At 36.4% G+C, this 24,499-nt stretch overlaps 1 protein-coding gene across 8 annotated transcripts in view; it reads left to right on the forward strand.

The window, feature by feature from the left end:
* Positions 1-24,499, forward strand: part of LOC137030008 (receptor-type tyrosine-protein phosphatase delta) — a 209,045-nt gene that overhangs the window by 173,975 nt on the left and 10,571 nt on the right. For all 8 annotated transcript variants that reach the window (XM_067399912.1, XM_067399910.1, XM_067399914.1 and 5 more), the window contains 9 exons: positions 5,108-5,231; positions 7,674-7,849; positions 9,784-9,903; positions 9,984-10,138; positions 17,752-18,037; positions 19,471-19,649; positions 19,739-19,865; positions 20,732-20,857; positions 22,141-22,295. In XM_067399912.1, coding sequence (XP_067256013.1) covers positions 5,108-5,231; positions 7,674-7,849; positions 9,784-9,903; positions 9,984-10,138; positions 17,752-18,037; positions 19,471-19,649; positions 19,739-19,865; positions 20,732-20,857; positions 22,141-22,295 — 1,448 coding nt within the window. The remainder of the gene's footprint in view (positions 1-5,107; positions 5,232-7,673; positions 7,850-9,783; positions 9,904-9,983; positions 10,139-17,751; positions 18,038-19,470; positions 19,650-19,738; positions 19,866-20,731; positions 20,858-22,140; positions 22,296-24,499) is intronic.

The raw sequence follows: 24,499 nt of genomic DNA on the forward strand, positions 1-24,499 counted from the left end.
ATTTATTATGAGGGGTGGGGGGGGTGGGTAAGTACCCTGTTACAAGAGTACTTGTGAAGGGTACTTGTGAACTTGCAAGGGTACTTGTGAACTTTCAAGGGTAAATAAAGAACTGGTTGTTTCAATAAGTACTGTACAGTGTTTCCTTTACTCTTTACTTAAAATATTACCATTTATAGACATGGTTTTTAATGTATTTGAGGTCTGAGATGTGGGAACACTGAAGAGAGAGAGGGCAAACAGTTTGCAGTTTTGCTCAGTATTGCTGTCTAATCAGCCACTATTCTCTTAAATTGCCTGCATAGCACTTCATTTTTTATAACATGAGATTTTGACCAATTGTTGATTTTGGTAAAATGTTGCAACAATATGTTAATATGTTAAAAATACATATAAGGTAATAAATAATAAATAAAAAAAATCCCCAAAAGTAACTACAAATGAGCAAATATCTTTTAAAAAAATCTGTGCGAAGCATGCCCACGCAATGTTCTTATCTTTGTTTTCCCCTTACCTGTTTGCATCCCTGATATATATATATATATATATATATATATATATATATATATATATATATATATATATATATATATATATATATATATATATATACACTGTAAATAACAAACTGTATGTATATATTTGCTCACAAATAGCTGTTTCTATGATAACATATGTTAGAACCCTGATTCTAAAAAGTGGCAGTTGTAAAAGAGATAGTTCACCCAAAAATTAAAAAAATGGCATCATTTTGGACTCATGTTGTCCAAAACCTGTATGAGTTTCTTTCTTCTGATGAACACAAAAGAATATATTTTAAAGAATGTTTGTAACCAGACAGTTGATGGTAGCCATTGATTTTTGTATTTTTTTTTTTTTACTATTATGGAAGTCAATGGCTACCATCAACTGGTTAACCACTGGATAAAAAGCTTCTGTTTAGCATTTTTCTAATGGTAATGAAAATGATATTATGAGCATAATTTGAAAATGAACATGAATTTGAGAATGTCTGAGTATTTTGTGTGTGTAGTTTTATTAACAGAAGCAACTGCATAAACAAAAACAGATGATCATGTTCTCAAGCATGATTTTGTTTGTTTGTTTTGCAGTATTCAAAAAAAAAAAACCTTTATATTTGAATCCCAGATTTATTTGAGATTATTTGAAATGTTATTATTTGAAAGGTTTCAAAACAACAAATTGAATGATTTTCAACATTATTGCTGATAGTTTTAAGGTCAAGCATTGCTATCACCGTTACTCACACTGATTTGATAAGAAACGCCCTAGCAACGCTCTGGAAAGTGTTCCTGCACACCATGTGTTGTGTGCAGGTGTAGCATTCAGATGGACCACCACTATTCGGTTTTGACCTGATGAACGTTCGGCGCTCAAAAACACGATCGTATCGGTCACGCTCACAGCTCCCCGCCAACCACAATGAAACATTTCCCATCCGTATCTCCCGCCGCCTATCAGCTGTCATTTAACGTGCCAGCATAGAAAAGGTCAGGTAGGATGTTTCTCGGTGTAATCTTGTTATCTAGTTGGGAGAGACATGTCATTGAGATCACAGGGCCAAAACATTATACTCTGTTTTTTTTCCTGATGGGTTGTTATTTGAGCAGAGCAGGGCTTTGAGAGCGAGGGTTCGTCACTCTTTTCAGGCCCCTCAGTCTGCGGTTACTGAGCATGAGGTCAGACGTGGAGCTCCGCCAAGACGACTGCCAGAGCTGAGCTAAAACACACGGGATTGTCATTCTGGGGTGGTTTTGCATGGGCACGGAAAGTAATTTCAGCAGCACAATGAAGCGGGCAAGTTCACAAGCAATGTTTCAAAAGATCTGGGCAGAATGACGCGGCTTAACTGGAGATTTGTCATCTTTAGTGACGCTTTATGGTGCAGCGCGGCGACTCGCCCTGGCAGAAAAATAGCACCACTGTCAATTTACGGTTTTTCATATTGGGCCCCGTTTGCTTATTGTAGAGGTTACACAAACAAGCACGAGCACTTTACTGCTAAAACAGCAGCGTTCTCCACTTCTCTCAACAGCCAAACTCAGACTGCGAATGTGAAATATCTGCTTTGACTATTGACAATCTCAGAACGTTTATCGTTTTGCTATTTTGGAGTGTAATTTGTCCAAGTGGGGCTGCGATTTGTTTGCAGTCGTCTGCTCTCGTTTGAAAGGGCACATCAGTGGACAAAAGCGCCGTTTGAAAGGGAGCACATCTCTGTGTGATCCTTTAAAATCTATTCAAGGCATGAAGACATTACTTTCCCCTCTACGCTTACGGGACCAATTTTCATTCATTCAACGCTCCTCTGAAAACTGTAATTTGAAATTTGTCAACGCGGAGAGCTGGCTCGCAGGCAGATGCGTATCATCTTTTCATTTTCAAAAGACACTGCGGAGACTGAATAATTTCATTATTAAAGTAAATGGGAAAAAATTGCAAACTGCACATAAGACTGACGCTGAGGTCATATTGTGCACAAAAGCTCTTTCACTGGCAGACTCATCCCGTGTTCTCCAGGGCTTTCATGCCGACACCTGTTTTTAATGCTCAGTACTGAAACCTTCAATCGTGTGACTTCCTGACGAAATGTATAGAAGAGCATCACTGCAGAAAGATTTATATGTGGAGATGTGGAGATGGACTGCAGTGTGTAAACTATTCATTCATTCATTCATTTGGTCCTTTGTTCAATCCTATATTTTTTTGTCATTTCATTTATTCTTTTTTTTTTTTGATAATGAATTAATTTGCCTGTAAATGGATTATATATTCTTTCTTTCTTTCTTTCTTTCTTTCTTTCTTTCTTTCTTTCTTTCTTTCTTTCTTTCTTTCTTTCTTTCTTTCTTTCTTTATATTAATTTATTGTTTATGTGTTTATTCATTTGTCCATTCATGCATTTGTTAAATTAATTTGTACATTGATTCATTAATCTGTTCATTCATTCATTCATTTGGTCCTTTGTTCATTCCTATATTTTGTTTTTGTCATTTCATTTCATCCATTCATTTTTTCCGGTAATTAATTAATCTGCCTGTAAATGGATTATATATTCTTTCTTTCTTTCTTTCTTTCTTTCTTTCTTTCTTTCTTTCTTTCTTTCTTTCTTTCTTTCTTTCTTTCTTTCAATCTTTCTTTCTTTCTTTCTTTCTTTCTTTCTTTCTTTCTTTCTTTCTTTCTTTCTTTCTTTCTTTCTGTGCATTAATTTATTAGTGTGTTCATTCATTTGTACATTCCTGCATTTGTTAAATTAATTTTTACATTGATTCATTAATCTGTTCATTCATTCATTCGGCCCTTTGTTCATTCCTATATATTTTTTGTCTTTTGATTTCATAATTTAATAAATTTGCTAGTAAATGTATTATATATATTATATATATATATATATATATATATATATATATATATATATATATATATATATATATATATATATATATATATATATATATATTTCTTTCTTTCTTTCTTTCTGTGCATTAATTAATGTGTTTATTCATTTGTCCATTCATGCATTTGTTAAATTAATTTGTACATTGATTCATTATTCTGTTAGTTCATTCATTCATTCATTCATTTGTTCGTTCATTCATTCGTTCATTCATTCATTCATTCATTCATTCATTCATTCATTCATTCATTCATTCATTCATTCATTCATTCATTCATTCTCTTTTTAGTTCATTTCCTCCATTCATTTATTCATCACTTTAATTTATTCACCCATATGTGGATTATATATGCTTTCATACATCTATTTAACTTATTTAATTTAAATTATTAATTTAACTTGTTAGACATTTAAATCTCATAAATCTTTTCATTGATTATTTAGAATTATTTCATTCAAACATATGTAGATATATATATGGATATAGATATATATGCATTCATTCGTTTGTCCATTAAAGGTGCAATAGGACAGTTTCATAGAGGCTAGCAATAGTGAGCTAGCTTTCAAATCATAACATCCCACCTTCCCTTCAAAGCATCTCCAAAACCACGCCTCCTCCAAAACACATGAACACACGCAGCTGCTCTCAGCAAAGCGCCACAAGAGATGGCGTTAAACTACCTCATATCTAAAAGAACATAACATTACAATAATAATGAACGTAAACAATTTAAAGAGCTTGTACCTGACTGCTGCAGATTAATTTCGGTGTTGATACTGCTGACATGGAAATGCATAATTCCGAGTCTGAGGACGTGAACAGCTCCGGTTAGAATGTCACAGGTTGCCATCTCTTAATAACGGTAGTTATGGTGTAAACGTAGCATAAGTTAGTTGTTTTGGAAGAACCGCAAAGGTGGCTGTTTGTTTGTGGTGCTCCGTGACTGATGTCTGTCTGTACTACGCATAGCATGAAATACGCTGATGAAGTAAGTCTGCATGAACAGGGTGCGCAAGGGTATGTAAAAACATACATTGAGGCTGATAGGTCATCGTATCATTTCATTCAGACCGAATATAATGATTGGATGAACATTTTATGGACCTATGCCTTCCACAGATGATATATATATAAAAATACACTTACACCGTTTAACATAGTGGTTGGATATGAGGAGACTTTCAACCAGTATATCAAAAAATGTTTCCGTAAAGAATCACCTTTATTCCTTAATTTCTGTATAGAATTGTCATTTATTCATTTGTTCATTCATTCATTCATTCATTCATTAATGTGTACTGATGCCTTTTGCAATGACAATCTCAGTAATTCATTGGTCGTTTATATACTGTAGGACAGAAGAAGTTTGTGATAAAGCATTTTCCCACGTTTCACCGCCCAGCACCAGCGTTTATTTTTGTTATATGACGTTCTTGTTGTATGACGTGTTACAGTCGCCACTCTATTTTTACAGACACTGAACGCTGATCATAACCGTGTGGGTCAGGATGCGTCTTTCTATTTCAGATAGATATTTTTGGTCTTGAGGCACTCAGAGTATGTTGTGTTCGAGCCAACGGTTAGCATATGTGGGGTGCAAATGAAATGCATCAGTGTGACTTTGTTTTGCTCTGATGACTAATGTGTGCTCATTAATTAATCTGTTTTTCTCATTTTTTTCCCTTAGTCAATTGATCCTGGTCAGCAGTTTACATGGGAACATTCAAACCTGGAGGTGAATAAACCAAAGAACAGATACGCTAACGTCATTGCCTACGATCACTCCAGGGTCCTGCTCTCCGCCATCGATGGTACGATCTTCTCTTCTTATTATTTTTTGATCATCGTAGCATTTCAGAATTATTCATGCTCTTGTTTTGGTCAAATCATTGAACAAATTTAACAATTAATGCACAAAGCTATAAATAACTATAAATAAAAATAATTAACGAAAAAGTTATGACAAATGTCTTACAAATTAACAAATATATTAATGAATAAATGTACAAATTATATGTCTAAACAAACAAAAACTAATTTTAATAATAAACTTAATAAACTTAATTTAAGATATTTACAGTGACTTTTATATACAGTGTCTTTTTTATGCTGTTCAAATCATTTTATTGGAAACAAGACAAAAATACTGATTAAGAAACTAATTTTGCAGTGTCTACAGCAGCTTTACACATTCATATTTAATGTTTTCTCCTCGTAAAAAAAATAAATAAATAATAATAATAATAATCATTCCCAAAATAAAACATCTAATTTCCCTCCAAACTGTGTCAAATAACATATTCAACCAGCGAACAATGAAACAAATAAATGCCCATCCACCGTGTCCAGCCCTGATAAATGCGCCCGCTTTGTGTTTCACAATGAGAAATGAAATAGTGTGATGAACTGCTGCAGAAAATCCACATCAAACTCAGACCCGCTTCCTTCACACACCAAAAACACTGATGAAGCTGCTTCTCCACCGGCCTGCTCACATTCAGTCTGAGAAAAGACAATCTGAGACACAAGATGGAGAAATAATGGCTGTGTTCCTAAACCTAGTAAGCTCTCTTGATGTTTACTGCATATGTAGGGAGTTACAATGTAAAGCAACATCCTAATGCTAATGGAACATAATTGACTCAACTTACAGTTGATTCCAATGGAGTGCATGATACTGTTATAAGCTGCAAGAAATCACTTTCTTAATTAGTATTTTTTGTCATTTTCCATTAGTCAGTGTTGTTTTAGTATTTTTTATATACTATTATAGTATTTATTAATATTTTAATTGTAATATATAGCATTTGCTTAAATGTTCAGTATTTATTAATATTTTAATTATAATATTTAGCATTTATTTTTATTTTTTTCGGTTTTCATTTTAATTTTAGTTATTAATATTATTAGTACACACACACACACACACACACACACACACACACACACACACACACACACACACACACACACACACACACACACACACATCTGTTCAATACTAATTTTTTATATCTACGTGTCATTTTGGCCTCTTTTGTCTCCAACAATAGGAAGGAAATGCAGGATTAATTGTCTTTCTATCCTGTCAGTCACAGAATGAACGAGAAAATGAAAAACATGGAGTTTTTAATTTATTTAATTCTTAGTGAAATAATTCACATGGAAGAGAGACAGACAGACAGAGAGAGGGAGAGACAGTGAGTGAGAGGAGGCGTAGGGAGGACGAGGGAACGCTGGGATGAGTTTTATCTCTCCGCTGCATGTGTGAGCTGAGCTGGAGCTGCAGCATTGACACGCTGTCAGCCCTTTAACAGCAGAAATCAAGCCTTGCTCTGTTTTCTTCAGATTTCTCACACTTTTTCACTTAGATTCAATTTATTCCACTGTTTCATTTTTTTCTAATGGAGAATGGAGGTCTGCTCATCAGAAATAACAGTATATGTGAAATGAAGATTTGGGGCCATTTTGCAGAAACTTCCCATCTGAAGTTTGACAATCTCACTGATCTGTCATTTTGATATATATGCAACATTATCATGAAACTGTTTTGTTTTTAAATGATTTTCTTTTGATAACTAAATGTTTGACAAAAAAGTCAACATGTCTCGAAATGAAAGTCAATCTAGAGCATCTTTTTTTTTTTTTTTTTTTTTTTTACAGGTAGATATGAATACAATAGATATGAATTACAACTAATAAACATCACCATACTTACAGTTGATTAATCACAGTACATTAAGACAATTGTTCTGTATTAAGAAAACGCTTTTCTGAAATATGCAAACAAGACACTATCTACTTGCACTAATTTGCATGCATTTCCAGAATAGAAATCTGAAAGCCAGGTTCAAAATGATTTGATTGTTTGATTTTGTTAACAAATTAGAGTTAAAGTTTGGTGTATGTAAGTGCTGCTGAGGTGGAGAAAAAACTAATAGACTTTGAAGATATGTATTTATAAATGAAAACTACAGATGCAAATATATTAGGTGCTATAAACTAAACACTTAAATGTGTATTTTGGATTTTTTTTCTTTTCTATTTTTTCCAATAGTTAGAAAGCAGACATGTTATGGAAGCAAAATAGACCAAAATCTCAAAATCGACCAGTGCATGAAAAAACAATGGTTTTGTTTTAAAGCTAGACTGAAGCAGAACACTTTAGCACCCAAGTAGCCATGTCCTAAAAACACATTGTTCCGTAGTCGTCTTGTTCTCACTGTGTTCTGTATGTTGTGTTGTTTTTGCAGGTATTCCAGGGAGTGATTACATCAATTCAAACTACATTGACGGTTACCGCAAACAGAACGCCTACATCGCCACTCAAGGTGCGCTGCCAGAGACCTTCGGCGATTTTTGGCGTATGATTTGGGAGCAGCGGAGTGCAAATATCGTCATGATGACCAAACTGGAGGAAAGATCCAGGGTATGATTTGCTGTGACATCACTACTCATATGTTGATTTGATTGGCTTACACCATTGTCTGTTCATGCCCGATGCGATGTGACAGATCAATCAGGAGAGCACATGGGCGGAGTCTTTCTGCAGCGTACTGCTGTCTCACAAGTAAACTGATGTGTATAAATTAATGACATTTTAACATTATTTTAAGTACATACTCACATACTACAATCTTTGTTTGTCGCTTTTAGACTATGTCCAGTTATTCAATACTGGATTCCTTTTCAATTTTTAATTAATGATGAATTGCTTATTTTTTGAACCAACAACAGTAAAACAGTTTAATTAATAATTATTATTTTTATAAATGGAACTTGTCGTGAATATTGTACAGTGTGGTGTCCCATGATTTTTTTTTTATTTTGAGAACTATTATAAATGTTTAATAAACTATTATATCACATAAAACAAACCTAGCTTAAAGTTCTCAATTAACAAATCAAAATTATACAACAAAGCCGTAATTTTGACATGTTAAATTGATATTCAAATAATTGGAGTAAAGAAATATTAAATATTAACTAATATTAATTACCAAAAACATTTAACTATTGCACATTCTGAGTATATGTTTTTATGGGAAATAAATTAACAAATTAAGTACTTTATAATGATGTTTTGTTGTTGTTGTTGTTTTTCTATTTAATACTGATATTTCTTTAAGATTTATTGGCAAATAAGTGACAATCACACAAACCAGGGTGTTAAACAGTAAGTCTTAAACTTTGATAGCAGGGTTAGAAAAATTGTAAACATCATATTAACAGAAATTGAACAGCTCAAATAATATTTTGTTTCTCCTCCTGATGTTTTTCTGATGGTAAAGCATCTTTTTTTTTTTTTTACTGACTGTTTATTCTGGCCCTATTTCGTACCCTATTTGTGAAAAGCACACAGCTATAATTATAATAACAGTATTATTTTTAACAAATTACGTTAATTAATGGCAAAATGAGCTGTTTTCAAACAGAGGTTTAAAAGCTTTTGTCGTTTTTGTCAAACCAATTGCTGGTATAATTAATATTTCAATCCATGTCATCCACAATTTTTGCAGATTTTACCCACATTTAATTTCATCTTTTCCTCATTTGCACCATTGATGTGTGTGTGTTTTCTCAGATTCCTTTTCATTTCTTCTCTAAGGCAAGACACAGAACATCATGTCATCTTCAGCTGCCATTATGAGTTGCAGAATTTAAAATCATGCTTTGATTTTCCTGCATTTATTCTCTGTGATGTGAATTTTCCCTTGCATGAATCCATAGACTGATGCTTTTGCTCTGTCTTGCTGGTCTAATCTTTAAAGATGGACTGGAGGGTCACATAAAGCAGCTCTCCTGCGCTCTTTGTGTGGCTGTAACGTGCAGCCTCTCATGGTTTCGGTCATGTGGTCATCTGGAACGAATCGATGCATTTTAATAAGCTCAGCATCAAGATATTCACAGCTAAACAATGTCCTAACGAATATGTTATCAGCACAATATAATCATTCAGATCCTGCTCTTGTTTGCATTTAGACGGACCTGAAAACGTGAAGCATGTCGATTTTCTTCTTGTAACTGTGTTTTCCGTCTTTTTTATTCTTTTCCTCCTGACAGGGCGGCCGCTATACAGTAATGCAACGCTCTTTTATAGCGACTCACAATGCAACCAACATCTATAATGGTAATGAGGGCCCAGCTTTAATGTGATTGCGACAGAGCGCTTGAGATAGTAATTATAGCGTCTGTCAGGCTCATGGAAACCTGCTCATGTGTTGAGAAATCCGCTTGTCAGCAGGAAATGGGAATCGTGTTGCTCGCTGCAGTTATTCTCTTGCTTTAAATTTACATGATGCAGGTTTGATGGAGATGTGTGTGTGTGTGTGTGTGTGTGTGTGTGTGTGTGTGTGTTTGTAGGTGAAGTGTGACCAGTACTGGCCAAACAGAGGGACGGAGACGTACGGACTCATTCAGGTCACACTGCTAGACACGGTTGAGTTGGCGACGTACTGCGTTCGAACGTTTGCACTTTACAAGGTATGTGAGTGTTTCAGGGATCGTTCACCCAAAACTGAAATATTTCATCTGTGCTGTGAGCGTTTTACTCTTGAATTCAGAACGGATCCAGCGAGAAGCGCGAGGTGCGGCAGTTCCAGTTCACGGCGTGGCCGGATCACGGCGTCCCGGAACATCCCACGCCATTCCTGGCCTTCCTGCGCAGGGTCAAATCCTGCAACCCGCCAGACGCTGGACCAATGGTGGTGCATTGCAGGTCTGGAAAGATCTTTTTCTTTGTTTTTACGTTATTATTATTATTATTATTGTTATTATTATCATTATTAAGTGTTTTATTTATATTTATATTTATATTATTAATAGCACAATGAAAATTATCATGAAACTCCAACAATGAATGTAATATGCATTTTATGTTGTTGGTAATATGTAAATATTTTATTGTTCACCGTTCAAAAATTTGGGATTTTTTAAATTATTTTTTTTATTTAATACTTGTTTTTTTTTAGCAAGGACACCTTAAATTTATCAGAAGTGACAGTAAAGGCATGTATAATGTTACAAAGGATTTATATTTATTTACAGCTATATTCTATATTCTTTTCAACTTTCTATTAATCAAAGAATGTTGAAAAAATGCATCACATTTTCCACAAAAATATTAAGCAACAAAAACTTGAAATAAAAAGAAATAAAAAAGTTTTATTAACAATTGAGCAAGAAAAATAATTGGCAATTGAGCATATTAAAATTAGCATATTAGAATGATTTCTGAAGGATCATGTGACTGATGACTTGAGTAAGGTTGATAAAAATGCAGCTTTGTATCACAGGAATAAATTAAAATACATTTTAAAATACATTCACATAGAAAACAGTTATTTTAAATTGTAGTAATATTTATCTGTTTTTACTGTATTTTTGATCAAATAAATGCAGCCTTTATGAGTAGAAGAAGGCTGCATTTTTTTTTTCTCTCTCTCTCAAAAACATTGGAATGGTAGTGTTTCCAAATCCAGTTTTATTTTTTTGGCCACTATTTATCTGCTAAGGTTTGAGTTTTATGTAAAACAATGAACAACTCAAGCAAACATTAGGCATATCTTATAAAAGTTTACGTATGTCTCACAGGTGGTGTAACCCATATTAATGCACTGATATTATATGTATTTATAAATATATTTATACAACAATGCTGTCTGGTTCTCGAATCTGATTGGCTGATAGCCGTGCGATATTTCAGTCATAACAGCACTCCTACCTTTTCACCGTTTGTATCACTCAGCTGACCATCATGGCGGACAAGCAAATCCAACGTAATTTTTGTGAATACTACATTTGTTGTACCAGTTTTTAGGTGTGAATGTAGTTGTTTAGGCCTGAAATATGTGACTCGTATTTACTTATAGCGCCTATTTTACAATTTGTTTAGACGTTTTTGAGGATGCGAGCTCCAGGGCTCCTACGGCACTCGTGCCTACGGATGAATCACAGCCGTGCTGATATACAGCCATATCGCACGGCTGCTCATATGTGTGTGTGTGTGTGTGTGTATATATATATATATATATACACATTAGGGCTGTTAAACGATTAATCGTGATTAATCACATACAAAATAAAAGTTTGAGTTTGCCTAATATGTGGGTGAACTGTGTGTGATTATTATGTATATATAAATACAAACACATCCATGTATATATTTGAGAAATATTTACAAGTATATGTATTTATTTATATTTGTATATAATTTATATTATATCTAAAAATATTTTGTACATAAATAACATATTTCTCTTACATACATTAATATATGTATTTATACATATTAATTACACAGTACTTACACACACACACACATATATATGATATCTGAAGTAGAACTAGCAAAAAAAAGTCCCATTCTTGGTCTCAAGTTTTAAACACACACTTCGCCTGTGTGTCTTTGTACAAAGAAACATGATTTTAGTGCATGGCACAACATGAGGCACTCTTGCATTTATGGAAAACCCAGATATGAAACCATCTGTTAAATTCCCCTCTAAGCGAAAGCAGCACAAATACATCAGGCAGCGAGAGGCATGCAAAAAAAGCAAGCCACGAGCTTCCATCGGAAAACTGCCAGATAGAAAACAAGGATTAGTAAACCCTTAAAAATAACACATACGGCAGTTAATTAGAGCTCCCAGCGGAGCGCTTGAAATTGAAAAAATCCTTATTTCCCCTCTTTTCTCTGGCTGGCTTGCGTGCTGAATACAGGAATTAATATCATTCATTGGGATGGAGACTTTGAATTCCTTTCGGCTCAGATCAGATAACAGCTCGACAGCGAGACGTTAATCCTTTCTAAAACACCGTCCCCCTCCGCGAGCTCTCGCCTGACCATTAAAAAACCTCATTCTTTCATTTCGTGGCTAGTGTCAGAAAGTTGACGCATCCTTCGGGAAGAGCAGAGAAAGTTTTAAGCTTTGCATGTGACACGCTAACGTGTGGGCAGGAGATTATATGTGCTGTTTGTCAGGCAAAACAAAAGCTCTTGTGGGTAATTAACCGCACTGGAGGCATTTATCGCTGTTAAACGATTTGCCCAGCACAGAATGAAAATTCAGATTGCATACGCTTACAATGCTTTCGTGAAAGCTGGCGAATCGATGCTGATAGCCATGCGTGTCCTCTCGCTGAGAGCAGTGTTAGCTGTAAAGAGGGCGTTTACCGCCGTGACCTGTAACCCATGGGTCACCACAGACACGCAGCCAGTCAGCCGTTATTGCAACAAAAGAGAAAGTCCATTCAGTCGCATGATTGAATGTCATAGAGGTCACTGACCAAGAGACGGACGTAGGGTTTGTGATAGGTAAATCAGACACAGCGCTGATTTCTAAAGTATGTTTGAGTGAATCTCATGAAACCTGTCATAACACACCCCTCATCAAATTTCACCACGGAAAATGAAGCCTTGCCAAAATCAGTGGATATTTCAGTTATCCACTGATTTTATATCAGTGGATAAGTCAGTTTCTTTAGTTTATTTAAAGGGTTTCTATTATGCTACTATGCCTTTAACTTTCTTTACTGTGTAATGTTGCTGTTTGAGCAGGGAAAAGATCTGAAATGTTAAAACTAATATAAAACTAATATAAAATTCTCTATATTAGTAAGCACTGTTTCTGAACTCCCTGAACCGCCTCGAATGTTGTCTTGAGTTTTCTTCTGGGAACAAACACTTCACAATATTCCTCATTTAAGTAATTCCCACCCAGGGCATATGCAAAATAAAGAGACAAGGCCTGGTTTACATGCATTAGTCATGGTGGTCGCTGATTTTTTTGATGGCTGATGCTGACATCTTAGGGAGCACAGTGGGTGATGGCTGATATACAGTACAGTCCAAAAGTTTGGAACCACTAAGATTTTTAATGTTTTTAAAAGAAGTTTCGTCTGCTCACCAAGGCTACATTTATTTAATTAAAAATACAGTAAAAAACTGTAATATTGTGAAATATTATTACAATTTAAAATAACTGTGTACTATTTAAATATATTTGACAAAGTAATTTATTCCTGTGATGCAAAGCTGAATTTTCAGCATCGTTACTCCAGTCTTCAGTGTCACATGATCCTTCAGAAATCATTCTAATATGCTGATCTGCTGCTCAATAAACATTAATGATTATTTTCAATGTTGAAAACAGTTGTGTACTTTTTTTTCAGGATTCCTTGATGAATAGAAAGTTCAAAAGAACAGCATTTATCTGTAATACAAAGCTTCTGTAGCATTATACACTACCGTTCAAAAGTTTGGGGTCAGTAAGAATTTTTATTTTTATTTTTTTGAAAAGAAATTAAAGAAATGAATACTTTTATTCAGCAAGGATGCATTAAATCAATCAAAAGTGGCAGTAAAGACAATTATAATGTTACAAAAAATTCGATTTCAGATAAACACTGTTCTTTTGAACTTTCTATTCATCAAATAATCCTGAAAATAAATATTGTACACAAATATTTTGTACAATTGTACACATTAAATGTTTCTTGAGCAGCAGATCAGCATATTAGAATGATTTCTGAAGGATCATGTGACACTGAAGACTGGAGTAATGATGCTGAAAATTCAGCTTTGCATCACAGGAATAAATTACTTTGTGAAATATATTCAAATAGAAAACTGTTATTTTAAATTGTAATAATATTTCACAATATTACTGTTTTTACTGTATTTTTAATTAAATAAATGTAGCCTTGGTGAGCAGACGAAACTTCTTTTAAAAACATTAAACATCTTAGTGGTTCCAAACTTTTGGACTGTACTGTATGTATATAAATATAGATAGGCTATATAAATTAAAAATAAATATTTTGAAAATGAATAAAAAATAAATCTGTAAAATAATCAGACTTATAATTTATATGGCAACTGCTTGATTCTGTAATCCTATTACAGTATTTTTCACAATAAGTAAACACTGTGGAGCGTACTGGGAATCACAATTTTCAATTAAAGACAAGGTAACACTAATTTTACATACAGCACAAATTGAAAATGACATTAATATGACAGTGGGCAACTGAATATAACGCAGCATAGTTTGAAATCAAGGGTTTAAAGTTTGTCAATCGTGTGTGACCAGTAACAGCTGATCTCTCATCCTATCCATACGGACTGACCGTTATGCACACAGTACATATTGATACACAAATGATATCCTATAAATGTGTATTTGCTGAATGCTGATGGTAAATGAGAAAGTAAAATAGTGTTTGCCTTTTTTATTACTAATAATATAAAAGCAAACACTGTAATATTTTTATTTTTTTTATTATTATTCCATTTACTTTCTTTGTTTAACAGTTCTATGTAATAACAAATTAGGAAGAACTGTTAAATAGATACTGTAAACTGGCAGTGCTGTATGCTCAAGCGCTGACATTCTCAGAGTTGTCAAAATAAAAGTTCCGACACACCGGCCAAACAAACTTACCAAATATCGGCCAATATATTGGCCTTGGCGAAATATCGGTTGACCTGTAGTTAGTAGTCTGTTGAAACTCATGGTTATGTTAAAGGGTGTAATATTTCAAAAACATTTTTCAAAAACAAGCTCTCTCTCACACACACACAAGACAAGACTGACAGAAGAGCACAAGGCAGACAAACAAACACGCACTGCCGCCATGTGCCCAAATAGAAAACAAGACACAAGACAGACAGAAGTCCACAGAGCATTGATGTCAGGACCCCGACACTGAAACTGAACCAAGACTAGAGTGTCAGGATCCAGACACCTTACAACCCCAAAGCCGTACACTCACACAAACACGACAAGACCCTGACAACTTGCTACAATGTTTTTGAACATTATTGCCTTTTTGACAACCTTAAAACCTGCTATTTACTGAGAGGAAACTTGTGAAATCTCCTTGTGTGACAACTAGCCCTTGTATCAGATTTTTTTTTTTTTTCTTGGTATTTTACTGAATGATATATTTTACTCACAATTTCTGCCCATTAAAATATTTTACAGCTTGACATAACTAGAAAAACGTACTGTATATTCATAAAAATTCTCATGAAGTTTTCGATTTTATTAGAAATCACACTTTCCTAAGACTCTTGGTTCTTAAAAGAAAATTAAATTAGGGGGTGAAATCTCATGTTTTTTATCTGCTTATTTTAATGCTTGTTTTGTCTTATTAGTTTTTGTCTGAAATTAAAGCTTGTCAGTGAGTGATTTGTACAGCAGCTCAATGATTCATACAACCAGTGCTCAGCTCATGAAGCATACAAGAGAAGCATAAAAATAATCACGAATATTTGGTAAAACAATACATTTTAATTAGATTTGAACTATATTGATACATTTTTTTTTTTTAGTATTGATTGCATATTAAGTATATTTATGTAGTATATTCACGCTTGTCCATCTTCTTCCCCATGGTTTCACCCACATCCAAAGACACTAAATTGTCTGTAAGGATACGTGGATGGGTTTAGGCTTGTTGCAGTGCATTCTGGGTTTGCCTTATCTGCTAATGATACATGTGATGCTGCTTTGGAATTTAGCCAAAAAGAGCTGAAATAATAAGAAATAAGAATCCTGAGACTTTGTGAATGGTCTTCTCGTCAGGAGCTCCTCAAAATGGCTTTTGGAAACTTTGTGTATGTATTAATGAAAGTTCCCTGTATGTTATTCTAGCTAAAATGTGTCATTGCTAAGAATTCTCAATGTGCGCACGTATTCATGCAGGAAGAGCATTAATATGAGCGTATGTAGTCTTTAATGAAGGGCTCTGATCTCAGGTGTCGGTGGTTGACGTCAATTGCGGCGCTTCAGGAAGTTAGCAAAGCTTTGGCCTCTTCAAAGTGATGGAAAGAGGAAAGTAGATGGAGGCTTTTAGAGTCTGTAGATGGAGGTTAGAGAGGCTGAGAGGCTAAATGGAGGGCTTGTTTTCCTCTGATAGCGAGCACAGGTGTACGGCAATCAAACCGAGTCAAGAACGGCCTCATCCACTCAGCAGAATCTCTGCCATTAAATACTGTTTGACTGCGACAAATGTTTTGCATTTATGACAGAAATACAGAGTAGCTTTGGCGTGTCACTCACTGACTATGCTTACATGTGCACCAATAATGTGATTATTTCCAATAATCAGAGTAAGGACTTAATCACAGTAAGATGTTGGCATGACATAAGCAAACCTCTTCACTCCCGTTTACATGCTATTTTCATTACTCTGATGATTCACTAAGAATTGTTATTTTTACTGCGTATATTGTATATAATGTATATTACTGGCCATTGTTTTCATCTACTTGTCAAATGCAGAACACATTTCTATTGGATTTTGTTGAAGCGCCTAAAAAGTCGACTATGTTTTCAACCATCAATATTTGCATTATATTCATGTTGTTAATTGCTGTCAACTTGAACTCAGTTTCTTCAGCACAGTCATACATGTGCCCCACAAGCACATGTGCACTTTGGTCAAAGTGAAATAGATGCGATTAAAGTGTTTACATGCCTGTTTATTGAGATTAAATTCAGCATATGCCGCATGTTTTACTACAATTATATTGCCTGAATGTCATTATAATTTCATTATGAGGGTGCATGTAGATGTAGTCATTGTCAACGAAACCAATTATACCCCTTTTCCACCAGAATGTTTTGAGTTCTGGATCCTGAGCCTATTCTTGGCCATGCAAACTGGAGCCGCGTGTTTCCACAGACTTGAGGAATGAATGGTGACATAATGCTGCTACATTTCTGCTACATTTCTTCTGTTTTGCTGTTCACAGTTCCGGGAGTGATTCTGGCGTGCCGGTGTTGTGCTGAATTTCGACTCCCTGCCAAATTATTACCCCCTCGTTGAAGTCACTACCTGAATGCCTAATCCTAACCCCTCCCCCACTCTTAATCCTAAACCTACTAATACTAGAGGGGTAGTAATTTGGCTGGGGTCAAAATTGTGTCACAACACCGGTAGCTCGCATACACTCCTGGTACTATCATGTTCTTTTTGGGGATATATTAAAACTGAAACCGTCTCACACTGGGTCTCTCTCGCGCTCACATTTTTTATATATTTAGATATAGAGAGCAATGTAGCGCAGTGTTATTACATTGCTTATGAGACCGCCATAGACAGCAACAGCATTTTCCACCCCCAGCTCCGTTCGAGACCAGCAAGTTTTTAGGGCCAGAGTTGAACTGGTCTATTTGGCCAGTTTAGGTTTGAGAACAGACACAGGCCAGGAACCCACACCGGAACCATACCGGTGGAAAAGGGGTATCAAAGGACCTGAACACAAACTACACAAAACATAAAACATCTGTCCTCTTGTTTATCATCCATTTCGACTGACAGTGCCGGTGTGGGCCGAACTGGCTGCTTCATCGTCATCGACGCCATGCTGGAGCGAATTAAACATGAGAAGACGGTGGACATCTATGGTCACGTGACGCTCATGCGTGCACAGAGGAACTACATGGTCCAGACGGAAGACCAGTATGTCTTCATTCACGACGCGCTCCAGGAGGCCGTCACTTGCGGGACCACCGAGGTTCCCGCCCGGAACTTGTATGCTTACATCCAGAAGCTCACGCAGATCGAGTCCGGAGAGAATGTTACCGGAATGGAGCTGGAGTTTAAGGTAAGATAAATGTTAACGAGAGTTGGGATTGTTAACCAATGTTTGCCACCATAATGACAAAAATGTAAAATTCAAAAACTTGTCTGTTTTTCTGTCAGTCCATCCATCCATCCATCCATCCATCATTTGTTCTTGCGTTCTATAGTCCTATCTATCGTCCTATCTATGTATCGTTCCATGTCAGTCTTTCTATCCACATCTGTCTATCATTTTATCTGTCTGTCTCGCTCTTTAATTATTCATAGAAGCAACCTGTGAATCGATTCACAAAAAAAAGGGTTGCCCTTCTCATAACTACTAGCAAAGAAGTAGTTATGAGAAGGGCAGTATCTTGTTAAGCTTATCTGTCTAGTGTCCCATCCACTAACTCATCTGATTACTCTAGATCAAACTCGCATCTGAACGGAAGGGGCCTCAAAATGGTCAGATCATGTCACATATTTACAGACATCCGACCACAAGCTCTGGCCCCTCCTTCCTGAAATGACTGCAGCAGAACCGCCAGCTTTGCCACAGGAAGCTGCTTGTCTCTCTTCTGTTATTCAACCCCCGCCACATTTTACACGGCCTGCAGTTTGTCAAACAGAAATCTATTTACCCAGAGTAAGAAAGTGATCAAATGTCAGGCCACATCATGATCCCTGAGCGAGCAAAACCCCGGCCCTGAAGTTGACCCCGCTGGTGAGGCTTGGCTGATGGTGTCTGGACCGTCTCAGGCCACCACACGCCGGCTTTCCAGCTCTCTCTCCACCAGCCGCAGAGACAGTATGGGGCCTGTGGTTTCTCCTTCAGGAGCCCAGAGATCCCTGTGCTGTTCTCACACTAGCACCAAACATTTCTTTGCTAGTTTTTTTTTCAGCATGAGCCACATTTGCTTTCACTTTCTTGTTTTCATGACCAAGTTCAAAACAGTTAAAGACATTAAACCTCTTCTGAAACACATCATCATACTGAATATTTGTCTGTCAGTCTGTCTGTTTGTCTGTCAATCCATCCATCCTTCCATCCATCCATTTGTTCTTCTGTCTGTCAATCTAAAAAGCCCTAGCAACCACTTAGCAAATTGTGTCTGTCTAGTACAGGGGTCCTCAACTCTGGACCTCGAGATCCACTTTCCTGCAGAGTTTAGTTCCAACCTGGATTAAACACACCTACCCGCAACTTTGTAGTATACCTGAAGACCTTGATTAGCTTGTTCAGGTGTGTTTGATAAGGGTTGGAGCTAAACTCCGCAGGAAAGTGGATCTTGAGGTCCGGAGTTGAAGACCCCTGGTCTGCATCTCAAATTCTTCAAACTACCCAAATATCCACAAGGCCTTAATAAGCTCCAAACATCTTTAGCATCATATCTGTTGTCAAGCCAAAATCAGTGTGTATCTAGACAAACTTTTGCTAGTTTTTATTTTAATGCCGTTTACGTTTGTTTCTTGCAGCGGTTAGCTAACACAAAAGCTCACACCTCACGGTTCATCAGTGCCAACTTGCCCTGCAACAAATTCAAAAACCGACTGGTTAACATCATGCCCTACGAGTCCACACGTGTTTGTCTGCAGCCAATCAGAGGAGTTGAGGGCTCCGATTACATCAATGCCAGCTTTATTGATGGGTACAGGTGAGCAGAAAAGCCTAGATCTGTCTGTCTGTGTGTGTGTGCATGTTAATGTAATGGTAAATGTGTTTCTTTTCTCACCGTATCATCAGGCAACAGAAGGCTTACATCGCAACGCAGGGTCCTTTAGCCGAAACTACAGAAGATTTCTGGAGGATGCTTTGGGAACACAACTCCACCATCGTAGTGATGCTGACCAAACTCAGAGAAATGGGCAGAGTGAGTGTTTGACAGCTGTTTGTCTAAACATCTAAATCTGTTGATCATCAAAATCTGACTAAATGTCCTTGCAATTGGACTTAAGGTTTGTGCTTGCTAGTGGACAGTTTGCAAATGGGGGAAGAAAAATCACCTTAAAATATATTATCTGTATTTTATACATATATTCTCTTTATATATATATATATAGGTATAAAAATGTTTCTTACTCAATGAGTTTTTGTGAAGCACACTGAAACACAATTTGGTGTAGAAACAATTTTAGAAATTGCTAGTGAATTTAACAAATAATTACAAAGACATGGCAAGTAACATATTTTGAACTAGAAAGACTGAAATAGTATTTTTTTTTAATGTAAAACCTACTACAATAATCTTTCATTTACAACTACAAAAAAAAAATTGTAAATGTAAATATTTGAGTACATTTACAAAATGCAGATGCCAAAAAAAAAACTCTAAAACTCTAAATACTAGAAGTAAATTTACCCCTTTTAAGGACTTTTACATATTATCTGGAAAACAAGATAAAAATACTTTAGAAAATGTGTACATTTTCTGTCTCGGCAACTCTACAGACTACAATCAAAAGTCAAAATGGTCACATGATTTCAACTTCAAATTTGTTTCAACATCAAAATACCACAAGAGTGATTCGAAAGCCTACTGAGCTGTCTGCCAAGAAAATTCTCCAAATTCCATCTGTTTAGATATGACGTAATCCTCGTGATTGTGACACCATTGCGAAAACAGCAGATTTTCTTCACTTTTCCTTTAAACCCAATGTCAATGATAGGTCCTGCCAGTGCTTTTATTTGTACCAATGCTTTAGGCTTGAAGACTGTTGTATTCTGTCTGTCCATCAGGAAAAGTGCCATCAATACTGGCCAGCAGAGCGTTCAGCCAGGTATCAGTACTTTGTTGTGGATCCAATGGCTGAATACAACATGCCCCAGTACATCCTGAGAGAGTTCAAAGTGACGGACGCCAGGGTAAGACCCCAGACCCTTGGACTCTACTTTTGTTTGTGTGTTATATTGCATGTTCAGCTTGAGAGTATCTGTCTTCAGGAGTCTTAATTCCCTCGTTTATTCTGATAAACACCCTCACTTGCACCTTCATGCCATTTTATATCTGTCTCTGTCTTTTGCGTCACTTATCTGGGATATACAAAATCACTAAAGAAAGGCAAACTCTCCAAGCTTCTCATCAGGAGCTTTTCAGCCGCCCACATCAGAGGAATTAGTGTCTGGGATCACTCATTCGCATGCTCAGGTGAAGCGGCACGCGTCTGAGCTGTGGGTGGCTAAAGCCTCATATCCCTCTAACAGAAAAACACTGAAAACTGGTGATACCATGTTTCTGAAACATATCATGGTAATACCATGGTGTTCTTGGTTTATCACCAAATATACACATGATGCTTTTCCTTTACTATCTGCTCCAACTCATGCTCTACTGTTCAAAAGATTGGGGTCTGTAAGTAAATCTTTACTGTCACTTTTAATCAATTTAATGTGTCCATACTAATTAAAATAACACATTTTTAATAAAAAAAAAAAAAGTAAAATCTTACTGACCCCAAATTTTGAATGGTTGTTTTCAGTGTATATATATATATATATATATCTATATATATATATATATATATTATATATATATAATATATTAGGGATGGGAGATATATCGAATGCAATTGTCACGCGCATTTCACCAGTAAAGCAGGTTCCCTGATTACCGCTAAATCGCCATCACCTGCTTTCAAATGGAGCGCCATTTAATAGACAGAACCGTAGTTCACTGACAATCTACGCAATATCGCGTTCATTATCGAAGGCGATTCATCTGTGATAATGAACGCGTTATTGCGTAGCTTGTCAGTGAACTACGGTTCTGTCTATTAAATGGCACTCCATTTGAAAGCAGGTGATGGCGATTTTGCGGTAATCAGGGAACCAGCTTTACTGACGAAATGCGCGTGACAATCGCATGCGATACATCGCCCAGCCCTAATATATATACAGCTATGGAAAAAATTAAGAGACCACTCCAAGTTCAGAAATCAATGTTAAGTGGTCTCTTAATTTTTTTTCCATAGCTGTGTGTATATATATATATATTTTGTTGTTGTTTCTTGGGCTTTTCAGCTCTCATTCAGCATGGGTCATGTTCTCTTCAGTGTTTGACAAGCGCAGCGTCTGCCGACCATTGGTGTAACGTGTCAGGGAGTCGCTGCAGCTCCTTTATGTTGGTTTGTGTCTCTCTCTGCTTTCAGGACGGACAGTCACGGACTGTCAGGCAGTTCCAGTTCACAGACTGGCCAGAACAAGGTGTGCCAAAGTCAGGGGAAGGCTTCATTGACTTCATTGGCCAAGTGCATAAAACGAAAGAGCAGTTTGGTCAGGATGGACCCATATCGGTCCACTGTAGGTAAGAAAGACACAAGTCTGTGTGAGAAAAACAGAGCCGAGCAGTCACTTTCTATCAGTACAAAAAACGCTTGTCTTTTGTTCAGACAACTATTAAATGTGTTAGACAAAATATTATCTAATAACAAATACCTCATTTTATATATATTTAAGATGTTATACATGTTATATTAATTTATATAATTATATAAATATATATATATATATATATATATATATATATATATATATATATATATAAACAAACCCCTTCTGTAAAATGTTCAGAATACACAGTAGATATATAACTATATAAAACTGTAAAGTTTTAAACAAAACTGTAAAAACGAACTGCAGGAACTCACGCCAGTTCTATTGGCCAACGGAGGTCAGATTACAAAGTGTAGCAAGTCATTAAGACCAAAAAAAGGGCATATACATCATGGAATCCCCCAATTCAATTTGTCTGAAGAAGCCATACAGGCATGCATGAAGTATGGCAAAGAAGACACAGCATCTTGTTCCCTTCTCAGGGAACCGGGTTACACACATTTACTCCAAATGTTCATGGCATTGTAACCCTTATGCTATAAACTGGGAGGGCATTCCAGACCATATTATATAAGCTGGTTGGTGATTCCAGATCATACTCCAGGTCATGAGGAGGACATCCATTGTAACACTTGCAATGGCAGCATGCCCCAAGCATGGGACACAAGGTTGATGTGCCGTGAAAGTTGAAGGCCTTTTTATAGATCCTGAGCTGGAAGACCATTCAGGATGGTCCCTTAGCCTATAAGAGTGGTGTCCACAGCAACAGTTCCGCAATGGTAATTTTCCCCCAGCGCAGGACCCTGTGTTAGAAACCGGGGTCTTCCCACAAAAAAAGGGTACGAAGACCTCTGCGCAAAACCCTTATAAACCATAGGGGGTTGCACAGCCCCCCTGCTCACCAAACATCACTGGAATGGTCGCATTTGCAGCAAGCTTAATGCTGCATCAACTATAAGCCCCAGTAGCTTCTGGTGTTGGCGGACAAAAATATCCTGCCTTAACCTGACGTTGCCCATAGTGACAAGGATCGACTCCGTCCGAGTGGGAAATAACCCTCAGAAATGTGTTCTCTGAGACAAACAAATTCTTCTTGTGGTTCAGTCTCAAACCCAAACACCTTAAAGGGTTAGTTCATCCCAAAAATGAAATTTCTGTCATTAAGTACTCACCCTCATGTCGTTCCAAACCCGTAAGACCTGTAGGAACACAAATTAAGATATCTTTGATGAAATCCAAGAGTTTTTTTTATCCCCCATAGAAAGCAACTTAATTAGCAAACAATACAGTCGAGATCCATGACAGAACACTGACTGACTGAATGACACTTTCATTTAAGCATAATACATGAAATGGAGATTTCTGAACTCCAGCTTACTTGTACAGTACCGTATGTCTGTGTTTTCAGATCATGGTTCCTCCGTAGAGAGCGCGTGTGAATGGTTGCCAGATTGCCTAAAGCAAAAAGCCAGGCACATATCCATTTAACAGAAAAGCTTTGATTGGGGGATTTGAGCTCTTGATATCTGGCAAATGCAAACATGAACGCTTGCCTAATAGGCTTGTACAGCAGTCTGAAATGTTTTGGCTTCTCTTTTTTCAACAAAAATAAAGTTTTTGTTCTTTTAACTACATTTTAGTCTCATATTTTTTCATCAACAATATTGCATGTTGATATAGTCACAGTTATCGTTTAAAGACCTTATTATCGTCTCGTCATCGTCTCGTCTTAGTCAGGGGAAAAAACATTGTTGTCGAACATTTTTCATCATAAATTTCATTAATGAAATTAACACTAGTTCACTATTTTAACTATGTCTTTACCACTTTTCTGGACCTTGAATGATGGTAATTATGTTGCTGTGAGTACGACATCTTGAAGGTGAACCGCTAATTCCTCCGACTGGGCCACTAACAGCCAGTCGTGGGTGTAATTCAGACCACGGATGCTCTGGAGTCAAAATGGAGCTGGAGTCACATCCATGCACTTCAATAAGCAAGGCAATAAGTGTAGACCAAAAGGAAGAACTCTATGTTGGTATGCTTCAAAATATGCTACATATGCTATGCACAGTGAACATCCTCGTGAAACTGACTGAGCGTGATCCGCTCCCAAACAAACAACACAGAGATCGTGTGAGTCATCACCTGTTAGAAAGTTGGACACAGCAGCAC

This window comes from Chanodichthys erythropterus, chromosome 11, assembly GCF_024489055.1.
Source record: "Chanodichthys erythropterus isolate Z2021 chromosome 11, ASM2448905v1, whole genome shotgun sequence".
In the NCBI taxonomy this organism is placed as follows: Eukaryota; Metazoa; Chordata; class Actinopteri; order Cypriniformes; family Xenocyprididae; genus Chanodichthys; species Chanodichthys erythropterus.